At 38.3% G+C, this 23,642-nt stretch overlaps 1 protein-coding gene across 1 annotated transcript; it reads right to left on the reverse strand.

The window, feature by feature from the left end:
- Nucleotides 1-295: 295 nt before the first annotated feature.
- LOC140244763 (dynein light chain Tctex-type protein 2B-like) lies at nt 296-21,306 on the reverse strand. The gene is made up of 5 exons (XM_072324382.1): nt 20,883-21,306; nt 17,756-17,889; nt 16,404-16,473; nt 7,844-7,907; nt 296-2,431 (listed from the first exon to the last, which is right to left on the reverse strand). Exons 1-5 carry the CDS (start codon nt 20,975-20,977, stop codon nt 2,384-2,386), a joined length of 411 nt encoding a protein of 136 aa, XP_072180483.1. The 5' UTR covers nt 20,978-21,306; the 3' UTR covers nt 296-2,383.
- Nucleotides 21,307-23,642: the final 2,336 nt, after the last annotated feature.

Raw genomic sequence — 23,642 nt, forward strand, 5'->3', positions numbered from 1 at the left:
GTCAAAGATTTAGGGCTGAACATGGATTTCTCGTTGAAATTTTACAAGCACATTTGTAACTTGATGTCAGCATTTCATTTGACTGAGAAATAAATGCAAGGTGTGACTACATTTTGTTGAGTAGTTCCAAGTACTATACTTTTAATGAACAGAAAGAAACTGCTCTATACATACACTGTACAAAAAGTGGGTTGAAACCGTCCTTCTTAGTTCACAGAATGAACTTTCTTCATCCTCACACGTTTGAAATCATGTCTTGATCTATTCTATAGACTTGAGATTGTACAATAACCACTTCAAGCAGCCAACTTCATTTATTCGTAAATGTCACAGTTGTCATAGAAACAACGAAGCTACTCTCTCTTATCCATAAACAAAATCATTCACATATATACAAATATATAAATAAGTGATACTCTTTTGGGAAAGAATACAATAGCTGAAAGAAAGATATTATTCAGAGGGGTGAAGGTTCAGATGCAAGTTTCTTCACTTTGTCTCCCTCTACAAATTTAATTTGTAGAGGGAGACAAAGTGAAGAAACTTGCATCTGAATACAATAGCTGTCTGAAGTAGTGTTTGTTGAACTCCACTGGTTGGCTAATCATTCATTTCATGTCCTTTAACCTCACATCAACCTTAAGGGTAACAACCCCCATTGAAAAGCATTCTTTGTTATGAATCCTCCTCCCCCTCCCCTCCCCCCTCCAAATAAACAAAACAGATGTGCTGTTGCATAGCATATATTGCCTTACCAATATATACAAATATTACAATATAAGGTACTTTCCATATATTTTTTTTTCACAAATTACACGAACGTTATTCAAGGTCATTGTAGGCATTCAAAATAAAAGAAATAGGCAGAAAATATATATCTCTCAGAGCCAGATTAAATGGCAATACCTTAGCTAAAGTTAAAGCAAAGCAATCATGCTATCGGTAGTATGGCATCACAAAAGTGATTTGTGTGTGTTTGTTTAAAGCAGGCAAAAAGAAGCACCTGCACGAGTGGTCTACTATTTTCGTTCTGCGCAAGATAAATTCTTTCTGAACATATCCATGTCAACACTGTCACTTGCTTCTTTTTTGTTCTTGTTTTATTTCATTTTTGTTTCTTTTAAGGAGCTAAAGGGGTATGCCCCCCCCCCATAAATTTATGTATTGGTGTAACCCACTCTATCAAAAATATCCCTGATTAAGTGTTCTTTTGTTAATTCTATTGATATTGCACATGATTGTGCTGCCTTCCCAATCAAATTTGCTGTGCAGGAAACCTGAAAGTCTTAAGTACAGAATATTAGTAGCTATCATTCCACCTAAAATACATGCTTTGAGCTGTTTCAGTGAGAGTTTAACCTTGTTTCTATGTAGTCATGAGCAGGTCAAATGCTGCTTATTTGGGCGATAGCCAAGCCTGTATTGCTGTACATCTTGCTCAATGAAGCCCATTTAGAGTGCATGCATGCTCCATCTGGCTAGAGAGCTATGCTATACAACAATGTACAGCAAAATGAACCCATAATACTCAATGGGTTAATGTGTACATGCTTTTGAATGTAGGTTACACGTATGCATGTATGTATGCATGTATGTTTGTATGTATGCATGTATCTAAGCATAGACACGGTGGTATTATATATGTATAAAACTCAAAGGGGAAATCATCTATCATTTCTTTCAGTGACCCATTAATCCAATACAACAATTCTTTTTTTCTTTTGCTTTACGACATCATAGATAATAAAACTGTATGCAACTCAGAAAATGGATACTTCCTGTATACACAGAGAATATCACCTGGTGGGTCTCCAATGACATATCTAACACTGTCCGCATCCATTATGATGTCAGCATCCATTATGATGTCAGCAGATTAAAACAACATCTTTCTGCCATGGTACAGCTCCCAATTTCTGTGGGTTAGAAATACGTCACTGCCCCCCCCCCCCCCCCTTCCTGGTACATGTACCTGATATGCATAAGAACAAGAAATGAGACATGCACAGACCTCCCAACCTTTTCAATAGAAAAACAGGGATGATTTATCTCAAAAGTAGAAAAGAAAGAGCAATTACTGTACAAGTATGTAGTAAAATTTTCAAGAAAAAATAGGAAAATCATATTGAAACAAGAGCTGGGAAAGGTCAAAATTCAGATTCTTTCCTCCAAATTCAGAATGGTTGGGAGGTCTGCATACACCTAAAGACTGTCAGAATTTGTGGGCTGTGTAGCACCCTTGTGTAACCATTGATACATGTTGTCTGTTTCCTGTACAGGACAGCTGGAGAAGAAGTCCCAGAACTCTTGTTGGCTCCAGAACCCCTGACCACCAGTTCCTGGACCTGTAGCCCTCCGCCAGGACCAAGTTCCACGAGGTGGTCTAGTAGTAGAAGACGCCAAATGCCGCAGCCACACAAAAAAGAGAATCCTGTGGTGGACCAGGGGGAAGGGAAAAAGAAAAAGAAGAAGAAGAAAGTCAAGCTGAAGCGGAACAGACCGGTGAAAAGAGAGAAACGAGATGGCCGACCTTACAAGTACCGAGAGCGGGATGAACTGCGACCTGAAGAAGAGGCTCAGTTTGAGAAGATTGAGGCGTATCAGCTTAGAGGTAACCCACTTGTGTTGCAATTTGCCAAAATTCTGCTAAGTCATGACTTTGTCAAATGGTGCGTTCTTGATTGTTAAGCACCATTTCCTCTAATTACTATTTGGAAGTCATGAGTTTGCATTTACAGAAAAACCTTCACTTATCAAAAAAAAACAAAAACTGATAAATTGCAAAAGATGAATGTACTATTGAAACAAGTCCTGCAATCAGAATATCCTAAAAGAGATACAGTTTAGAAAAAAAAAAAAAAACTCTCAAGATTTCTCACAGCAATATACGAGTAATAAAAATATCAATGCAAGCATGTCAATAATAGAATACGATAAAACTATAAATGGCAAAGAAGTGAATTCAACTCTAGAGAACACTGAAGAAGAAGAATTTTTATAAGATATATATATATATTTAAATCAAAATATCTTAATATTTCATCTGTCTGCCATGAATAAGGAATACACATTATGTAAACCTTCACAATTTCCCACATTCACTGTCTATTGAAATACTCACATTATGGCAGTGTTTCATATACATGGTATCATCACCCACAAAACTTGAAATCCAGTGGTAAAATGTCATTCTCTCATTTAGCAGTTATTTACAGCAGTTTGTTACTGACATTGATTGTGTTACTAATTGATGCAAACATTGTGGGATGCACATCTATCTGTATCTGTGTTTGTGTGTGTGTGTGTGTGTGTGTGTGTGTGTGTGCATGTGTAACCATATGTGCAGGTTAAATTCACTTCCGGTTACATTTGGCCCAAATCCCACACAACCTTTCACTGTCAAATGCTGTCATATTTTTAACATCATTCCTCTCGACTGGAGACATTTTTAACAGCACAACCCTGAAGGCTGGTTCCATTCACTCAAAAATAAAACATGACTTATTAACACATTGGCAAATACACTTGTGGCACCATGTGATGAGTAAGTCCAAATTGCTACTCTTATATACTGAGGATAAAAATTTCATTCTGAATAATGTCCACACCGGTAATACTACACAAGAATTTAACAGGGTACATGTACATTGTTAGTTTAATGGCTATTGAATGGAGAAGGGCATCCCCTTCAGTGATATGATACATTGTTATATCGAAAGCTGCTAGTTTTCAGATGGATAAAATGAGGGCTGGGTAATGTTAGAGCTGATGGTATTTATAGCTGTAACTAGATATGGCAGGGGGTATAATATATCTCCAGTGCTCTTGTAACATGCAGTCAAGGCAAACAAACACGTTTTACACAACCAAGGAACAGACAAGGACAAGCAAACACACACACACACACACATACAAACAGACAGACACACTCACACACACAAGAATGAGGACCAATAATATGCCAGTAACTCAGTCTTAAAACAATCACTCTGCACACTTGACCAATAGCTTTGCACAGTTGCCCTTTTGCTCGAGTTCATATCAAAACATGTCATGCCAAACTGTAGTTCGTAAGACAGTACTCAGACCCAATGTCTATGGAGAAATTCAAAACAAATCAAGGCAAGTTATTAACCCAGCAGGGTCTATGCATTACTTTTTTGTTGTTGTGTTTATGGAAAACATACAATATACATTCTGCATTAATGCAAATTAAAAAAAAAAAACAACAGAAAAAACTTTTATGAAAGTTTCATACTACAGTGGACTCCCGTTATAACGAAGTCCTTGGGACCGGCAGTTTTCTTTTGTTATATGTGAGAACTGAACAAATAAACGATAAAAAAAAAACATAGAGTGGATACTGTTGCAGCCTGAACTTTTACTTCGTTGTAACCGCAATTTCGTTTTAACTGTGTTTGTTATAATGGGAGTGCACTGTAGATGTTTAATTGCACCTGCAGTGCTCTAGCTAGCTGAACAATGAGTTTGTGATAATGATTTTACTCCATGAAAAGTCAATAAGGGGCAATCTAAAAAGAGTTGTTATACTTTGGGTTTCAGGATTAGAATTAAGCTGATGCATGAAAACAGTTTACTCTGACCTATAGCACACATGCTAATTTTGAAATGTCATGATATGCTTTGACCCAATTTCACAAGCACACAAAGTTGGAACTGTTTGGCTTTGGGCCATACCTCTCATACGAACCTTCGGAATAACGAGCCGTATTTCATTTTAACACACAGTCATGCACGTACCAGGTACACTGTATTTCCAATATAAATGGTTGCTGAGCACCTTCCTATTACACATCGGTCAGCTTAGATGGGCACGAAATATCCCGCAAAAACCTACAACCTTGGAATATCTGGTAAAATGGGGACGGATTATTCTCCCTCACTTCCTGCCAAATTGGTGCCAAGTTAATCCGAGGACAATCAGATGCCAGAGGTTTAGGGCAGAATGGCCTAGGAGGTAGGGTATGATCCAGCTAGCTACTAGTCATTCAGGGGTATCCCAATTAACCCCCTCACTGCTAAACACAAAACTGCCATATATGCAATGACATGAAGTGGCATTTGGAGACTGTGATCTGAGGGACTCAGCAACTGTAAACCTCTTTACCCTTCATTTCATCTGCAGTCATGTTGGCTTTAGCTAGTTTAGCAATGTATCTCCATGTATACCTTACAAGTTTAAGATGGAGAAACATTAAAACAATTCTCAAACAGGCTTGCCTTTATCTCAGGCAGTCTGGTACTCACAAACCATGAAATTCGTATTCCAAATTCTAGAAATTAACTAGAAATGTCGCTTTGGCGACTGGTATGCCTCCGCCATAATGCATGATTTTCCCAATAGGTCTAGATAGTACATGTGGACAATGTGTGATTACATTTTCACAAAACTGGCAAAATATTGAAATGACAAGTTTGTCACAAATGTGTTGAATGTTCACCTTCCTTGACCTAGGTTTAATTGGATGAATAGGAGAGCATGTATCTAGGGATTTAAGGACTTTAACTTGACTTTGACCCATTCATACATTTAGGCATTGAGTAATTTTCAAGGTACAGGTGTGGAGAAAAAATGCAATTTCTGAATTGAATAATAAATTGTTACCATTTTCATCTGGCCCTTGACCCTAAAATTCATAAGATAATCACTTTCAGGTAGAACATGCATAATATGTACTAAGTTTCAAGATAACTTGAGCCACTTCGAGATATGGAGGAAAAAGTTAGTTCAGCACTTTCACTTGATCTTTGACCTTTTGACCTTTGAGGCAAAAAAAGAAGAAAAAAAAAAACTTTCCAGAGAATTTCTATTAGGTTACACATGCATACACCAAGTGTAAAAAAATAATAACCCTGCTGGCATTGCATAAATATGAGGGAAATAGTAAAATTTTGAAGTGTTGCACTTGACCTTTGACCCCTGAACTTTGACCCCATGAACCCTACATTCTCTAGATAATCACTTCCAGTCAGTACATGTATATACTATGTTCCATGAAGATACCTTGAACAATTTTCCAAGGCACGGAGAAAAAAAAGAAGTTTTGATATTTTTTACTTGACCTTTTGACCTTTGACCTTTGACTTCATGACCCAAACTTTCACCAGAGAATCTTAATTGGGTAATACATGTATAAACTAAGTTTCAAGAAAATATCTTCAAGCATTCAATAGATATGGCGAAAATAGTAAAATTTCATGTATTTGACCCTGACCTTTTGACCTTTGATCTTTGACCTCATGACGCAAACTTTCACCAGAGAATCTTAATTGGGTAATACATGTATACACTAAGTTTCAAGAAAATATCTTCAGGCATTCAATAGATATGGTGGAAAAAGTGAAATTTTATGTATTTGAACTTGACCTTTTGACCTTTGACCTTGAGCATGTGCACCCAAAAGTTGATAGGCACAACTTCACCCCCTAATACACATACATGCCAAGTTTCATTAGGATACCTCAACAGGTTTTGATAGTTACCTTGTCCACAAAATTCATTACGGACGGACGGAAGGACGGACGGACGGACGGAAGGACGGAAGGACGGACGGACGGACGGACAACCCGAAAACATAATGCCTCTGGCACCACTTCGTGGCGGAGGCATAAAAACTTAATTTCGAGAGTTATAGAAGCCTCTTAATAAAAGAAGTCATCTTTTCCATCTGACAGATAAGAGATCCATTGCTGGTATCTTCCCAGACTTTCAGACAGCACCAAGATTTCATGAGACAATTAGGAAAGACAAAATTCAACATTGCTGCTATATTGCTGCTTTCGCTCAATCCACATTAATATTGGGATTTTGGTTTCCTTTAACTTAAACACTCAACACCAGCAAGAACTTAGGAACAATAGTTTTATATGTCTAAAGTTCAAATTATGACTAAATTTAGAACAATTACTGCAATCTCTTTCGAAATACAGTGCACTCCCATTATAACAAAATTCTGGTTACAACAAAGTAAAAAATTCAGGTCGCAACATTACCCACTCTATGTATTTTATAGCTTATTTGTTCAGATATAATGAAATTTCCATATAACGAAAGGAAACTGCCACTCCCGAGGACTTCGTTATAACGGGAGCCCGCTGTAGCTAGGTGTCTGGAGGTTTCAAATAAAGGGCTACTACCTTTAAAGGACAAGTTCACCCTCATTAACGTAAGGATTGAGAGAATGTAGCAATATTAGTAGAACACATTATTGAAAGTTTGAGGAAAATCGGACAATCCGTTCAAAAGTTATGAATTTTTAAAGTGTTTGTGCAGTCACCGCTGGATGAGAAGACTACTGCAGTGTATGATGTCACATGCGTACAACAATATAGGGAAAATATAAAGAGAATTTCACAAAATTTAATCTTTTGAAAAAAAATACACATTCCCTTGACTCGTTACTGACATATGTTATGGGTAATATTATTCCAATTGCCTTTAGAAAGAGGCAAGTCAAGTGCTCTTTTATTACCCCATATGCGAAAAAAAGTAAAAATATGTTGAATTTTCTTTACATTTTCTTTATACTGTTGTACTCATATGACATCACAAGCCTTAGTAGTCTCCTCATCCAGCGGTTCCAACACAAAAATTTTAAAAATTCATAACTTTTGCATCGATTGTCCAATTTTCCTCAAACTTTCACTGATGTGTTCTACTAATACTGCTGCATTCTCACAATCCTTATGTTTCTGAAGGTGAACTTGTCCTTTAAGAGACAAAAGGAGACAGAAATCCCAGCAGCTGAAGGCTGAAGTGACAAGTCTCTGCCATGGCACTCGTCAAACCCCTTTACAAGACATGATTGTTGTTGTCACTTACACTCATGTAGATGTCTTGGGCGTAGTTGTCTGTGTCGGAGTCCCAGAAGCATCTGCAGCCCATCCTGAATACAGAAAGACAAAAGGGACAAAGAATAACATGAGACTGCATCGCCATTCACTCTAGCTTGACATACATGAATGTTACTCTGTTCTGATGTGACTCACATCTTGATATTGGAAAGGTGATTCTGGGTTCTGCTTGATGTATGTTGAAAAGAACAGCATGACATGAAATAAACATGAAACCACACAGCATAATAAGATGACAGTACCAATGGACCTTTTATTCATAATTCATTATACACACAATGTAAATTAGACATACACTTATAATCATGCACTGATGCCAAATAAACTCAGTGGCACAGGAAAATGTGAATATCTGTCTATTAACATCATGGTATCCATATTGGCATCAATTGCCATTAAGTTGATGTCTTTTAGAACCTGGTACAACACAGAACAAATACGACTCTAGTATCATGAAGTTTCAATAGCCCATTGTTAAAGGTGGGAGCATCTTTATTTGTACAGACAACACAAATATTTTGTGTAACTTGAATTTCAGGTCAAATGTAAGTCAATCTGGCCGGTTACATGCATTCGAAAGGGCACTTAGCTGTTCACCTACAAGTTTGTAGTAGATGACACAGACAATTTGTCTAAATTACCATGACAACAAACCTACACACAAAGTGTGTGAGGGTTTCAGGAAAAGACCACTTCACCTAACAACCATACGACAACAAACACAGGAAGCCTTCAATATGCTTCTGAATCGTTTGTGAAGTGAAACAGACACATTCCATGCAGAAGTTTGTCTTGGTTCAAGACTGCATGGTAACCAGTACAAAGTTTCTGTAAAATACACTACAACTAGAAATTAAAATTTTGGAGTCTTTTTATCCTTGTATTCATGAAATCAATCACATTGCTGGAAAGCAACACTTGAAAAGTTGTCCACATTCACAAGAGTTGAGTAGAATAGTGCATAATGTTCTGTAAACACTCCGACAGATGATCCTGAGTACTAGTATCAATCTTACACAGTGTATAAATCCAAAGATGAAATGTTTTAACAAACAACACCCTCTTGACTCGGGTGTTCAAAAGGGGTACCTGGCAATGCTGGGGGTTGATAACAATGGCAGGACTCTCTGGAAGAGCAGTATTCACACTGAAGATGTTACTCTATTCCATTATCATTATACTATCATGCATGAGACTCTCAAGGAAAAAAAAATATATATAAATTTAAAAAAAGACTTGGAATGAAGCAAGTGTGTATGCTACACTATAGATGGTCAGAATGAGAAATAAGAAGTATGTTACTACTTTCACCTTCATCGGATGAGGGGATATCAAATTGAATAGGATATAATGATCATATGGTTCCTGTTTATAACTCTATTAAAATTTTCACAAATCTAAATTGACATAGAGTTTTATAGCTGCCACACTGAATCAACACAGCCTTGAGATGGCAAAACAACATAATCTACATCCAACCTCATTTCCAGTAAATCGAGTTCGAAGTTAAATTGCAAACCTACAGCTCTTTTTCTGTTTTCGTTCAACACTTCATATCTTACCCTAGAAGGACCAACAGTATCAGTAATACAGTGCATGCAAATTGATTTCACTTGACCCTTTATTTTTAGAATTTGCATTAATCAAAACATACGTTGTTTTGCCGTCTCAACATAACCACACTGTTGCCATTGATACGGCAAAACAACGTGTCTTGATCACTGGCACACGTATAATGTCCTAAAACGTCAATATGCGCGTGCTTCTGCAGCCGCGCGTGGCGCACAGCCTATTACTGCGTAAACATGTAGCTGGCAAAACCACATATCGCATGTAGATACGCTGTTTTGCCAAGTCCATGCCCGACGTGTGTTGAGCAGGGGCAAGCGTATCGCCACTTACGTTGTTTTGCCAACAAAATTTGAACAATTCCACTGGGAGGGAGCGTCATATCTCAGTAACGGAATGGGTTCTGATTTGTAGATTTGATTAAGAGTTACATAACACTAAAATAAGCTGAAATATGTGACAAAGTCAATTTTCATACATTTTTGACATACGTTGTTTTGCCATCTCAAGGCTAAACAGCCATCTTCATATAAAACTGGGTAAGGGTTTGAACACTAAGTGATTATATCTCAAGACAGTTTTGGAAAACAAAGATGAACATTGCAAACTTTCTCTTTTCTGTCATAATCACATGACAGGAGATTTTATGTAATTCACTTGTTTAGCTCCAGGCCGGGCAAAAACTTTGGGATTAATATACACTTCATTAGTATAGCTCTCATGCAAAAAAACAAAAAACAAACACTGGAGCAGTGTGGAATTAAGTTTGGCTAGTAGATATCTGATACACAAAAATACTTCCTGAAGGGAAATAGATCTGATACATTAACCCCTAGGGATGACATAGTGGTACATCACCTATCCTTTCCACTTTCTCTGCTCCCCAAATAGTGTGCCAGCCATTCATCATCTAATCCCTGGCTATGGAAGCAATCAATTACCAGAAAGTCTTCCTCCCCCTGCACTGTGCTCGCAAACTCACATGATTGGCCAGCTTTGGGGCTCATTAGTTATCATTCAGTTCCAAACATCCATGTCAGTTGACCTTTCATGAGGGTACATTCAACTCTGATTGGTGATTAATAACATGCAATGTTGAAGGCACAGCTTTGCTTCCATCAAATGGGGCCCGATTCACATGCATTAATTAAGGGCGTTCCTACTCAATAGTCAATGAGAGGACTGCTACAGTGGAACATGTTATATTTACATCAGATGCATCTATCTTCTCCATCAGATGGGGCCCAACTCACATGCATCAATTAAGAGTGTTCCTACAATGTACTCAGAGTAAACAAGAGGACTACTGCAGTGGAACATGTTATCCTTACATCCCAGATGCATCTATCTTCCAAAAGGCTTGTTGCTATGACAACTACATCTAAAATCCATTTGAGTTCATTAAAGAAGACTACTGTATCCTTGCACTGCTTACGTGAATGTTTTTAACTGTGTACTTCATTTGAGATGTCAAGATGCTCTTTTTACTAGACTTCAACACAGCTCTTTATTTTCAGTTCAATAAAGAACTGTCACTCAACCTTCATAATTTCATGTATTTGCTTTTAACCAATCTTGTCATAGCATTCTAAACATAATTGTATAAAGCCCATCGGTTCTGCAAATCTCACAGTCTGAATACTTCACATATACAATAAACCTTTTGCATGAATGTGTGTGTGTGTGTCATTATTTCACCTTAAAACTAAAGATATACCCTGTAGGCAGCATACCTTATTTTCCCCCTTCGTCTCACCTCATGGTTACTAGGGTGTGGCTACTGGTTAGAGCAATCATGTATGCAGTAACTTACTGCATGTAGCTGACTATTTTACACATTATCACCTCTGCTGGGAATACGCCATTGCTGTAGCAAATTTGAAATTCCCTGATTAAGGAAGAACTTGCCTTTAAAAATATTTTCTTGAGTATTAAAGTTCGAAACAACAGCAAATAAAAATGGTTGAACTCAAAGCTATAATTCAACACTTGAAGCTTGAGAAGGAGAGAAATATGAAGGAAGTTAAGAGAAAGTTCAACATTTGTTAATGATCAACAGGTCTGAAATGGAAACTACAAAAACTCCCTTTCGTGTGACTTTTGCTTGCAAAATATCATTACTTCCTCTGTGCGATAGAATACACCACCAATATGTATTCATATTTTCAATACATGATTATACTTTCTCTTTGCCTCCCCTGAAGATATGGGGAAAACCATCAAGGCTCCTTCAAGCAAACAGAAATTGATTTCTTCTCTCTTGCATTTCTTATCAAAAATATAGTCCAGTGTTTTTGTACGAATAATAAATAAGGAATTCTGCACAGCATCATCACAGTCATGTGAGAAAACAACAGCTTTGTTGAGTCTATATTGGAGGGCACACCAGCTGACTTACCGAGTTTCAAATTGTCATAGGTATTCTAATGCATCTCCATTTACAAATGTGTATGGTTGCTTTGGTTTCATTGATTGCATAAAGAAGAAAAAATAACAACCTTCTTTTGAGGTTAATTTTCTGAAAATATTTGCATTATGGCCAACAAAGTATCTCTCAGGAAATGCAATGTGTGATGAAAACTCATTCGGCATGGACTACACGAGCATGTATGATTAATAATGATAGCTTGACCATAGGCTGTAATCCTAAAATCAGGATAATCCCTTTTGAAAGCTCTAGACTGGACACTAGACAGACTGAACAATACACTGACCTCTTGCATCATTAAACATCAGTCCAGCTTCATCTACAGTAGGCTCCCTTCAAGACTATTCCATGACAATTTGTTGATAATCTTCACTTCATCCTCTGAACTTCACCAGACTTCCTGCATATCACTTGTTTGATTCCAATCCACACTTTGTGAATTAATAGGGTACTTCATTTGCAAAGGTTATGTCAAACAGGAACCAATGAGGAGATATAGCTGTCACTTTGGTGAAGCCATACTTAGCTCACAAAAACTAACATGCCTTAAAACCTAAAATAATCATCAAGGCATTCCTTGTCGTTTCTTCTCTTGGAGACTGAACCTAAACTCTTAAACCTTGGGCCTCTCTTTTTTTTAATCATCACTTAATTCAAGACAAGCAATAATACAACATAATTCTCTTCCAATAGAAGACTTATTCAAATTCATGAAATTCTTCTGTTGAGATGTTTTCACTGCAACTGATTGACAAATTGCCGATGTTGTCGATGTAGGACAATTTGTCAATCAGTTGCAATAGAAGACTTGTTTTCTTTTTAAATATTCAAAGTGACAAAATGTCTCAAATTCCCTTATGTTGGAATTTAGAGCAGGTTTGTTATTTAAACTCACACACAGTTGCCTCACAAACTTGGCCCCTACTGCAAGAAAATTAACCGTTTAAAATCTACTGGCAATCAGCATCTGATGGCTCCTCTCAAAATAACTTGCTAACCTGATGATTCATTACCTAGGGAATGCTAATAGCTGCTATTTTCAGAATGGACTGCTCCAAATACTCATAGTGTTCATCACTATACTGGACTAATTCATTGGTCAGATAGGATGGTCTGTACTACCACTAAGGGAAATACTTTACCTGCAGGTTTTTCTCTTTCTTTGACTGCTTTTCCCATATTACTGAAGCTAACTTTTTTTTTTTCTTGGGATGGAATTGCAGCATTTTACATCCTGAAAACATGTCAATTAAAAAAAGTGTAAAAAATACATGTAGTGAGCACCTAAAAGTTTCAGAGAAAGGTCTTTATAATGTTCAGTTCTCTGAATTTTAGTGCAACATTTTTGTTAATATCATTATTACAAGAGGTATGATGCACAACTGTATCTCAATGAAACATGGTCACATGCTTCAGGCAACCCACTCCTGACTTCAGTCCCGTTGCGCCAAGAAAGTCCTCAATTGTAGTTGTACGTTAAGCACTTGTGAATAGAATATACTGGCACAATTCTCTCATTGTAATTATTAATGACAAGGGGAAGCTGTTTGGATTACTACAAGGGGCTGCTGGAGGCCCAGACAGTGATACATTGGCTCTTTGGAGAATGGGGCACTTCTACGGTAGATGGAAAGAATGAAGCAAATAGTTTTGATTCTAAGTGGATTGATATTAAAGAGTCATGTATTGTCCACTAAATTATCTTCAAGTCCATGTTATAAATTGCAGATCTCTTTTCAATTGGTTTAGAATTACACACAGTTTGTAGTCCTTGCAATTTGGCCTGACTGCTGCCAAGTCAATAGAGGGAGTGTGTCATCTTCCAGCATACTGTCTGCTTAAAGTGCCTTGTCATAACTCACACTGCCTGTGATGCAGACTAATGTCCCCTGTTTGTTGTTGTGCCCCATTTTTTCAGCAGTAAAACAGTGTCTGTTGTGTAATTGCTGAGAAGGATCGACGGATCCAGCTGTGTTTTCATTACTTCTATCTACTTGAGTGTTTGGGTCAGTGTGGATTGGTCATATTCATGGGAGAATAGCTGAGTATACAATCAGGCATCACAAGATTAACACTTTGCAGTTAGGGGACGCAGTTCAACCATGAGGTAAATATTGTTTTTGTTTTTTAAACTTTTGTAAACAAGTGGTACACGCGACTCCCGATATAATGAAGTCCTCAGGACCAGCAGTTTTCTTTTATCATATCAAAACTTCATTAAAGCCAAACAAATAAAACGTATAAGGCTATACAGATGATCATTTTGAGACCTGAATTTTATTTTGCTGTATCTGAATTTTGGTTAAAACTGTGCTTGTCATAACAGGAATGCACTGTATCCAATCACTGATCTGACTTGTGCTCACTTTTTTTCAGGCACCTGGTAGAATATAAATCACCAGTATGAAGTCTTCGAGAATTGTGAATCTTAATGAGTTACTCAGGTGTTATTCAGTTCCCATGACAACTTAGTTCTATGTTATGATTGATCCTAACCCCCCCCCACCCCATTAGCCTGCAGCCCTCCCCCCCCCCCCACCCAAAAAAAAAAAAAAAAGTAAAAAAAAAAAAATGGGGCTCCTGTGATGGTAGCAGTCTTGGATTCATCAGCAATATCAATGAAATAGTTCAGAGGATGTTTATTAATATTGTTGACTAATGTAACTATCTAGCAAATACTTTATCTGGTAATGAAACTATTAAAGTTACAGGGTACCTTCACTTCTATTGTGTTTTTAACATAAAAGAGCTTCTATCTGGGATCATCTGAACTTAATCCAACATAAATCATCCCTTTTCGTAAGGATGCAATAGCTAACAGCTTGTGCAAACATATTTAACATCAACATGTTTTTCTATTACAGAAAACCTACAAATCATCTTGAAGCAAAGAAAACGACTACAGGAAGATGAATTGATAAGTCTTTTCCTTTGTCATATCTAGCGACTATTCACTTCGTCATATTGAATACTGCAAGTCACCTTGCAATATTTAGTACATTGAACTCTAATGCACTTCTGTAGCACTGCTCATCCCTTGGCCCAGTATTTGAAACAAAACCTACGAACCATCAATTTCAGCTAAACATCACAAGCATCCTTTCTTTTGTTTACTCTACTGCCTTTCAATCTTTACCATCTGTACAACCTCCTGCAACCTTCCTTTCACACATCCCTCTTAAGTAGATACCCCCTCCCTCCAAGGCTGTATGCAGGAAAGTTTCGGGGGGGGGGGGGGGGGGGCGGCAGTGATCTTACTTAAAGGGTGTGTACAGTTCTGGTCGGGGTGAGGATTTAGCTTTTAACGTTTTGCGAGATATTCAGAAACCACTCTATGAGATGTCAAAGAGCATGCAATTCTAAGGGGTATCAAAAGTTTATTTGGTGAAAATCGGTTATGAAATGGCTGAGATATCCAAAAACAAGGTGAAACAAAGAGATCCTAATAAAGGTGGGGCATGTCGCCTTTTATTATTATCACTTTGGGGGATATCTCAGCCATTTGAAAACCAATTTTCATCAAATAAACGTTGAATCCTTCTTAAAATCACATGCTCTTTCATATTTCATAAGAGGTTTCTCATTATCTCACTTAGAAATGTTCAAAACATGAATCACCACCTCAACCACTACTGTACAGTCCCTTTAATATCCCCATGTCCGAGATTATCTGTTTTATAAAGTTTTCTTTTTGTAAAGTATAATAATTAACCAGTAGACGTTATATGCAGGCCACCAGTTTCCTCTACAGAAAGGGTTAATAATCATCAGAGAAAGGCCTTGCCCCCTCCCCAACCATGCCTCTTCCAGTCTGATCTACAACATCCTGAGGTCACGAAACAACTTCCTTTTGTTTTAGGTTATCCTTGACACTCCCCAGACTCCTCCTCCTGCAACTCTGCTACACAACTAAATTTTACTTCTGTTTAACCAGTTGAAGACGAGTATACTCGGGCAGGTGTCTATGGGAAATGCATGTTGTAGCAAAATCAGCCTGTCCTCAACGGGTTAATGGTCAGAAATCATTCACTTCACAAGTACAGCTGTACGTGCAGATTAATGACTCACTGCTGTGCCTTCAGTTGTTTTATCATCCAAACATCATAATTCATCTTTATTTTAAATGTTGATAATTCTTTTTTTTCAAATGCAATTCATGTGATTTCGAAATTGATGACAAATCTTAGTTCAATCTACTTGGGGTGTAAACTGTTCTCAAGTGCCCAAGAAAGAATCACCAAAACAGACTGCATTTTAAGTATCCATGAAAAGCTCTTCTGTCCCCCCTTCAAAATGATATTGGACCAATGGCATTAAGTCTCCTCAAAAGCACTGGGCAAGGAGCATGATGTGCATTGCCTCGGGGCACAACTGATACAGCCAGGGGACTTGAAGCAAGGACCTTGTGATTGACAGTCTGTGGTCTTATTCACTGAGCAACATCTCCACAAGACTTGCTTTCTAAAGACTTCATATGAAATGATACTGACTGCACTGACTACAAACTCCTGTGTGGCACATTGATACTCACTTGACCCCTTCCCCTCTCTGCTCTCCAATCACCACCTGCACCAAAAACTTGTATCTGTCCAGATCCAGTTCTGTGGGTGAGACAACAAAAAAAGAAAGAAAGAAAGAACAAATACATGTATGTATCATCAACACAGCATTTCAGTGCAAGTCAGAATGCTCTCCATTAAAAACCAATGGTACTTTATTTTGTTACTTGATGCATCACGCATTACCACGGGGTACCATAGTACCCCGGATTCCCGCTTTGTGTAGCGCCACCTCACGTCCACTCGAGGACAGCCAGAGAAAAATGCATGCACTGTGTGTGCGTGTACATAGTCATTCCCATGCCACTGCATGTTATACTATGCGTGCATGGCATGCTGTGCTACCACTAGCATGTGCTTCAATGCAGTGCAGTGCAGTGGCTAGTGCACGCTAGCTCCAGCACCAAAATAATTTCCTCTTTTTGGCACCCAGGGAACAACCTTTTTTTAAAAAAATAAATAATTCAACAAAATGGCTGATTTTTATTTGGTACCCCAGGATACCATTTATGTCATCACTTCATAGTAATCCCTCTCTCCCTCCCCCTAAAAAAAAGAAAAAAAGTACAGAATAATACTTGGTATTGAAAACAAATTGTGTATAAAAACTGATAAAATGAGAAACATTGGTCAAAATCTTATATAAAAACAAAATGAAAAGAATTCTCACTTATTTCTGCTTGGTCACGGAAAGAAAATCGTAGCACAACATCTTAACATATCTATAAATACTTGCCATTAGGACCCCTGATACTGAGTTGGTGTAACGGAGCTGGTGTAATGGAGGTTCCAGCCCTGTGTATTTATAAGTTGTTACAGGCAGGGAAGCATGGAATACACTACCTTTCAAATATCTCTCATGGAGTACTCTGACTGATGTGGCGTTAGCATACCTGCCTTCAAGACTGCAATCTCATTCAACATATTTTCACTGCATTGAAATAAAAAGATTTTCTCTGATAAGCTTCTACCTTTAAGTAATCGACCATAAAAGCATAGGTGATAACTCCAAACAAAAAAAAGAAAGAATACCTACCAAGTTGTATATTTGTATTGGACATGTGGTAGACTAATCTCTATACAGCTCAGGCCACTGCTCCTTGGTTTGAAGTAGGACAATGGGTCAGCAACGAATAACTACAATGTATCTGAGATCTTGTGCTATCCTTTCGAAATTACAGTGATAAAATCCTCCCTCGATGGAAAACTACTCCCAACATTTTAAACCTTGTCAACACAATTCTGTTCATCTTACACTAGTGAAAACATAAACAGAAAACGGCAATACAACTTGATTTTTCATGGCAGGTTTCTGTAATTCAACCTTTTAATCTCTCTTTGATCTGCTCGGCAATATGCTTGCTCCATGCTGTTGTTTCTTCAGCGACGTACTGCTTGTCAGCAAGTTCTTCATTCAAGACTGTGTGTATGACTGCCTTCACAGCTGCTGGTCTGAATCTGTGGAATGAAGCATAGGAAAGCAGGGAAGTGAGTTCAAACAATGCCTGGAAGACATACGCTGGGTAATTTTTTTTTTTTTTTTTTTCCCATAATTGCATGGCAATACAGGACAGGGATGTACCTTTGTTTGCTACCTTTTTTTTTAAACATCCTCACAGCACAATGTGGTTGCCTTGACATCTATGGCTACCGTATGTGTGCAGTACACCACCTTCAATTTAAGGAAGAGGGTTGGGGGGACTAGGCAGCAAAGGGTGTCATCAGTACAAGTTACAACTGTAATTTCTTTCTCTCTCTCTCTCCACCTCATCCCTGTAATGTGCTTACCCTATAGGTTCTTTTTAGTTACATGCATTTCACTTGCTACTTTGCCACTTGCTTTGATACCCATTACTTGTCGTAACCCCGTATCAACTTCTTGGAAGCTATACCAGAACAAGCCGTGACAAGACTTCCTTACATACTCCTCAAAAGATACCCTACCATACCACTTGCCATATGTGCATGCATGCATGAGTGCTCAAACAACACAACCAAGTGTCATCACTTTGCCCCCCCCCCCCCCCCCCCCACTTTTTTAACCCGGAAGTACGTAAGTGGCACTCAATAGAAATAGATAGAGGTCTTGAAGTGTGAGCGCGGTATGGTTATGTTTTTGTGCTGAAGACCATTATTTTTTTTTTTGCTTGTTAGCTCATGAAATCCGGAAGTGGCCCCCCCCCCCCCCCACTTTTGAAAAGGCTCCGTCGGCCCTGGTAAGGTAGCTTCCAGAGTGGTATGGCAAAATTGAAAAATACGGCCATGGAGAGGGGGACAATATCAATTAGACTCTAGAACTTAAAGAGATCGTATAGTTTTGGTTGAGACCTAATTTCAGGTTTCTAAAATTTTTGGTGAGATAATAAGAAACCTCTTATGAAATATGAAAGAGCATGTATGATGTAACTCTATGACGAGTTCCATGTCTATTTGATGAAAATTGGTTTTGAAATGGCTGAGATATCCAAAACAGAGCGATTCTAAAAGTGTGGAACCCACACTTTATTACGATCGCTTTGTTTTACTTTGTTTTTGGATGTTTCAATCATTCCAAACCCGATCTTCATCAAATAAACTTTGAATTCCTCTTAAAGGTAGGGAATCCCATTTGCATGCCTCAAATGAAGAGTTGTATAAATACAGTGGTATGTTGAAGAGAGTATCATTTGAGAAACTCCCATAAAGTATTGAAAGTGGAAGGTAACATTTAGTACATTTTTATTGACCGTTAGATTTTGAATTAAATTTTTTTCGGGGCTCACCGTAAATTCCAGTATATTACTAGGCTACCTTTGCAGACCCATGCACTGCATGTGTGTCCATCATGTATATTTTGTGAAGAAAGTTCATCAAAACTTACAAACATTTCTATATACATTCTTGCCACACACTCTATATGTTATTACATCAGCTCTTATACTTTTAGATTTGTGTTTATAGATAAAAAAATACAGAAGACTGCAACAAAAAGGCTTAAGTGTGGCTGACACACAGAACTACTGAGTAGTTGAGTTTTGTGCATTATTCAAATTGTAGATAACTGTTGACTTCCAAATTTCTCAGCAGTGGCTTAAACAAGTCCGCTGAGGTTCATATTTAATGTTTTGCTGCATTCTGGGAGGTCTGTAAAAGGTATCTCCTACCTTTAAAATGGGGTAGGGTAACATCCCCAGTATTCAGTCACTTAAGCTTTTTCGCAATATTTTTCAAACTAAAATAATACATACATACATCATATCTACAGCAATGTATGTGAAATATATCAAATTTCTTTAATCTCAACTTTCATTTCGCTAAATATCTCACAGAATTGCACAAAATAGCGAAATATTTCACCTTGAAAATTCCCCAGTATACGGTCATCGGCTCCAGTATTCGGTCACGCGATGTGCGCATTCAAAGTCAATGCGTGTTCAAGGCAGCTGAAAAACGCGCACGCGCGCTACCGTGTTGGCGCAAAATTGCATCGGGGACGTTGCGGCGACCGTTGGTGACCGAATACTGGGGCCTCGGCTCTTGCATTCAACCCTGGTACATTGGGACACTGTATCGGCACGTACGGACATTTTGTTTTTCCTTTGTGTTTTTGAGGATACCATTACACTCCAAGCTTGCGATAAGCGAAAAATCCCGCGAGAGAACGGTGTATTTCTCGATTTTTAGCGCTTTTTCGGCGACCCGTACTCTTAAAACTGGGCCTTATCCGCGCGCGCTTTTGGAAAGTAGCGCCGATTCTGCACTTTTGACGGTAAAATTTGGGATTTTGGATGGATTTTTGGAGGGGGCTAAGGGAGTTTCCTGTTGTGAATGAGTGTACAAGTATGTGAATTAGTGTGATTTGCGTGTGTTGTGACAGTTGAACTTACTGGCTGGTGACTAGTGATAAGTGACCGAATACCGGTGCCTGACCGAATACTGGTGCCCTTACCCTATGCTCTGTAACATTGACATCCCCCTTTTGTTTGGCCTTAGTGTTTTCGTGGTATCTCGCAATAAGAATTCTCATCTCCACCAATACTGTACTAGATCTATCCCTTGAACCCATTGAGGACCGAGTCATGAGTATACTCGGGGAGGCCAGGTGTCTATGGGAAATCCGTGTTGTAGCAAAATCAAACCGTCCTCAATTCAAGGCTCAATGACAATGCAAAAGCCCAATGGGTTTAAAATTAATCCCAACAGTCAACTCCCCACCCCATCCCCAGCCTTATTTTTCATACGCATGAGTGAGGGAGGGTGCAGTGCAGTGTCCGCAGAATTACCTTGGTGCAAAATCACTAGCTATAGATTATAGCCAGTCAGCGTCAGAAGACATAAACTAACTCATTCATTCCACCGAGTGTTAATTACTGTATAGGTCTAGTAAATACCAAGTATTAACTCAGGATGACATGTACTGACACGTGTGGGACTGTGGATCATCTTTCTGGCCGTAGCTTCACAACACTTACTTTCGAAGAAAATTCGGACGTATGTTGTATGTGTTTGGAGCGGCCGGCTCTTCCGCAACATCTTCTTTTGGGGCTGTTTCCTCAACTTCCGTCATGATAGTAAATGTTGATCCCGACTCTCAAAAATCCAAGTTTTTACCGTGTTTTTCCACCGACTTGTTAAATTAGCGAAAGAAGCACGACTGCAGACCGTATCCCATGTCAACAACGACCTAGCGACGGTTTTGACTGCCCGGATACTTCACTTGACGAGGGTGAAATTTGCTCTCGAGCCTTTTAAATTACACTTTGAAACCAGATGAATACATTCATGTAACTCTTGGATTACGTTCAGTACGTAATAGATCACAATCAATGCCGAAGTTACTCTTTGTTGCTACGAGCTACGAACTTCATCAGTCGACAAAATTCCAGTGTATTCGTAGTCCCAGCATATTCTGTGTACGTGTTCTATGCGTAAATGTGCAATGGCACAAATATTTCGCGAGATGGCGCTAGCACTTGTACTCAAGGGTTGGTCTTGTATGCGCCGGCGGGCGCCGTATTTTTCCCACGGTATATTTTGGAATTAATTATGGTAATGCGGGAATTACAGAGCAAAGTGGAAACATTTCGAGGATCGACCCATGGTGATACATCTGGATCGGGATTCTGTAAGGGAGAAGGGGTTGTCACGCCTTGCATTCTAGTAGGATGCCTTCAGAAGACTTACAGGATGCTACCTTTATAGATTTCGGAGTAATACTGTGAAGACGTTTGTAGTTTTACGCCAGGATTTTGGTCCTCGTACGGCAGCAGTAGGCGCCCAGCTAGGCGGATCGGATCTGCATCATCACCACACGCAGGTGGTTGAATCTCGCCGACAAGAACATGTCTTCTTCTACGGCAAGCTCTGACACCGAAGGATGCGGTAGGTATTTTCAACACTTAATAACACTAACAGGTGGTAGAGGACCACTGGTCATCATCCCCTATTTCTTACTTATTTTGAGCCGTGCCATGTACCGTACAATGTGACTACATTCGACTGGTTTTTCTATACAAGTAGCAAACAAGCATAGTAATCACAAATCGTGAGAGAAAATGTCTAGAAATTAATTCGGAAGGTTTCTAGTCAAGACAGTGTGTGTAGATTCCAGTAAAGTGACAGTCCCCACCTTTTTTTTTTTTTTTTTTATATACCTCATCATCTAAAATTCTACTAAAGTAGGAATTAAGGGCTATGATTTTACCAGGGCAGAAGAGAAACTTGATAATGATTAATAGTGCAACTAAGAGCATTAATTACTTGTTTAACTTAAATATTTATGGTGCATTGACTTAATGGTCTTTTACCATCAATTCAATAACAATGTGGAATATATAGGTAACTACCTCTTTTCAATACACTGGTAAAAGTGGTATCCTATGCCAGAGTGATGATGAAGTACTGTAAACATGGACATTTTTGCGGTGTTGAAATTTGTGCGCGTTTTGTGCTACCAGAAACTAGTGCGAAAATAAAAGCATGCAAGTGTTTGTGCTTGCCATTATAGATGTTCCAGTAGTTGATGTTTTGATTCTGCGAAATTAAAAACATGCGAAACTTATTTTATCTGGCCGAGCGTGAAAAATTAGTCGCGCCAAAATATCCACTTTTAAAGGAGTGCCTTGTGGTGCAACTTTGGTGTACAATGTACTCTCATACCACTTGCATATCAGTCAGTGTACAGCTGTTAAAATGAGGAAATCTTAATGGTTAATTTGTCTAGACATCTATTTATTTATTCATTCATTTATCTGAAATTCAGCTTTTCATACCAGTCTCTAAAAATAGCTAGGTACACAATGCAAAGTATAGTGAACAGAACTACCATGCTTTTTTTTTTCCAAAGCAGAACTTAGATTGGACATTTTCAATTAAGTGTGCTACAGAGCTGTATTCAATAATCCTCCTCATTGCTAACCAAATGGTACTTACAAGTAGTGAAGTCAACATGTACATTCAAGTGGGTGAGATGAATCAGTCTGCTGGTTATGAATAAGGAGAATTGTATGCATGAGTAGTAAAGTAAAATGTTTGTTTCAGGTGAGTCAATTCATACCACAGATTGGTAAATAAATGTTGAATAGATCCTGTTTTCAGTCTATTGCTATCGACATGTGATCACTAATGCACGAAATGCATCCAACTTGTGATTGTATTGAAACAATATGCAGTGTCTTCTGACAGATGAGATAATTCTGTGCCATTGTGACATATCAGAAATAACAGACTGATTTAAAAAAAAATACATGTAAGATAAGGTAAGCTATTAAACAAAATTATAGTCCAACTGATTTTCAAGTTCTGATGATCAAGCACAGATTGTATGTGTGAGTATTGGAATGTTTTACAGAAACATCAGATCTGTGAATAGACAGAATTGGCACTGATGAATGTAAAACTGTACCCATGTATACAAGTATAGGCCTTTTGAATGTTTTTATTTACAACATTGTAAGAAATATTGGTTCTTTGTGGCAGGTTAGAAGCACTTATAACCAGTGACATTGTCCTTTTGTGTGGATTTACAGAGTTGAAGCTGAACATGTAAAGGAAATTGTTAATTAGGAAGGATGAAGGTGAACTTAAGATGATGTAAGGTGAACTTCACTTGTCCTTTAAGACTCTGATGATGAAAATCATTCATGTTCTTCCATGCATTCTGAGTGTTCTCAGACGAAGCTATAGTGGGAAATGAAATAGTCTGGTCTCCAGTATGAGTCACTGCAAGCTCA

The sequence above is a fragment of the Diadema setosum genome, chromosome 21 (genome assembly GCF_964275005.1).
Source record: "Diadema setosum chromosome 21, eeDiaSeto1, whole genome shotgun sequence".
Lineage (NCBI taxonomy): Eukaryota > Metazoa > Echinodermata > Echinoidea > Diadematoida > Diadematidae > Diadema > Diadema setosum.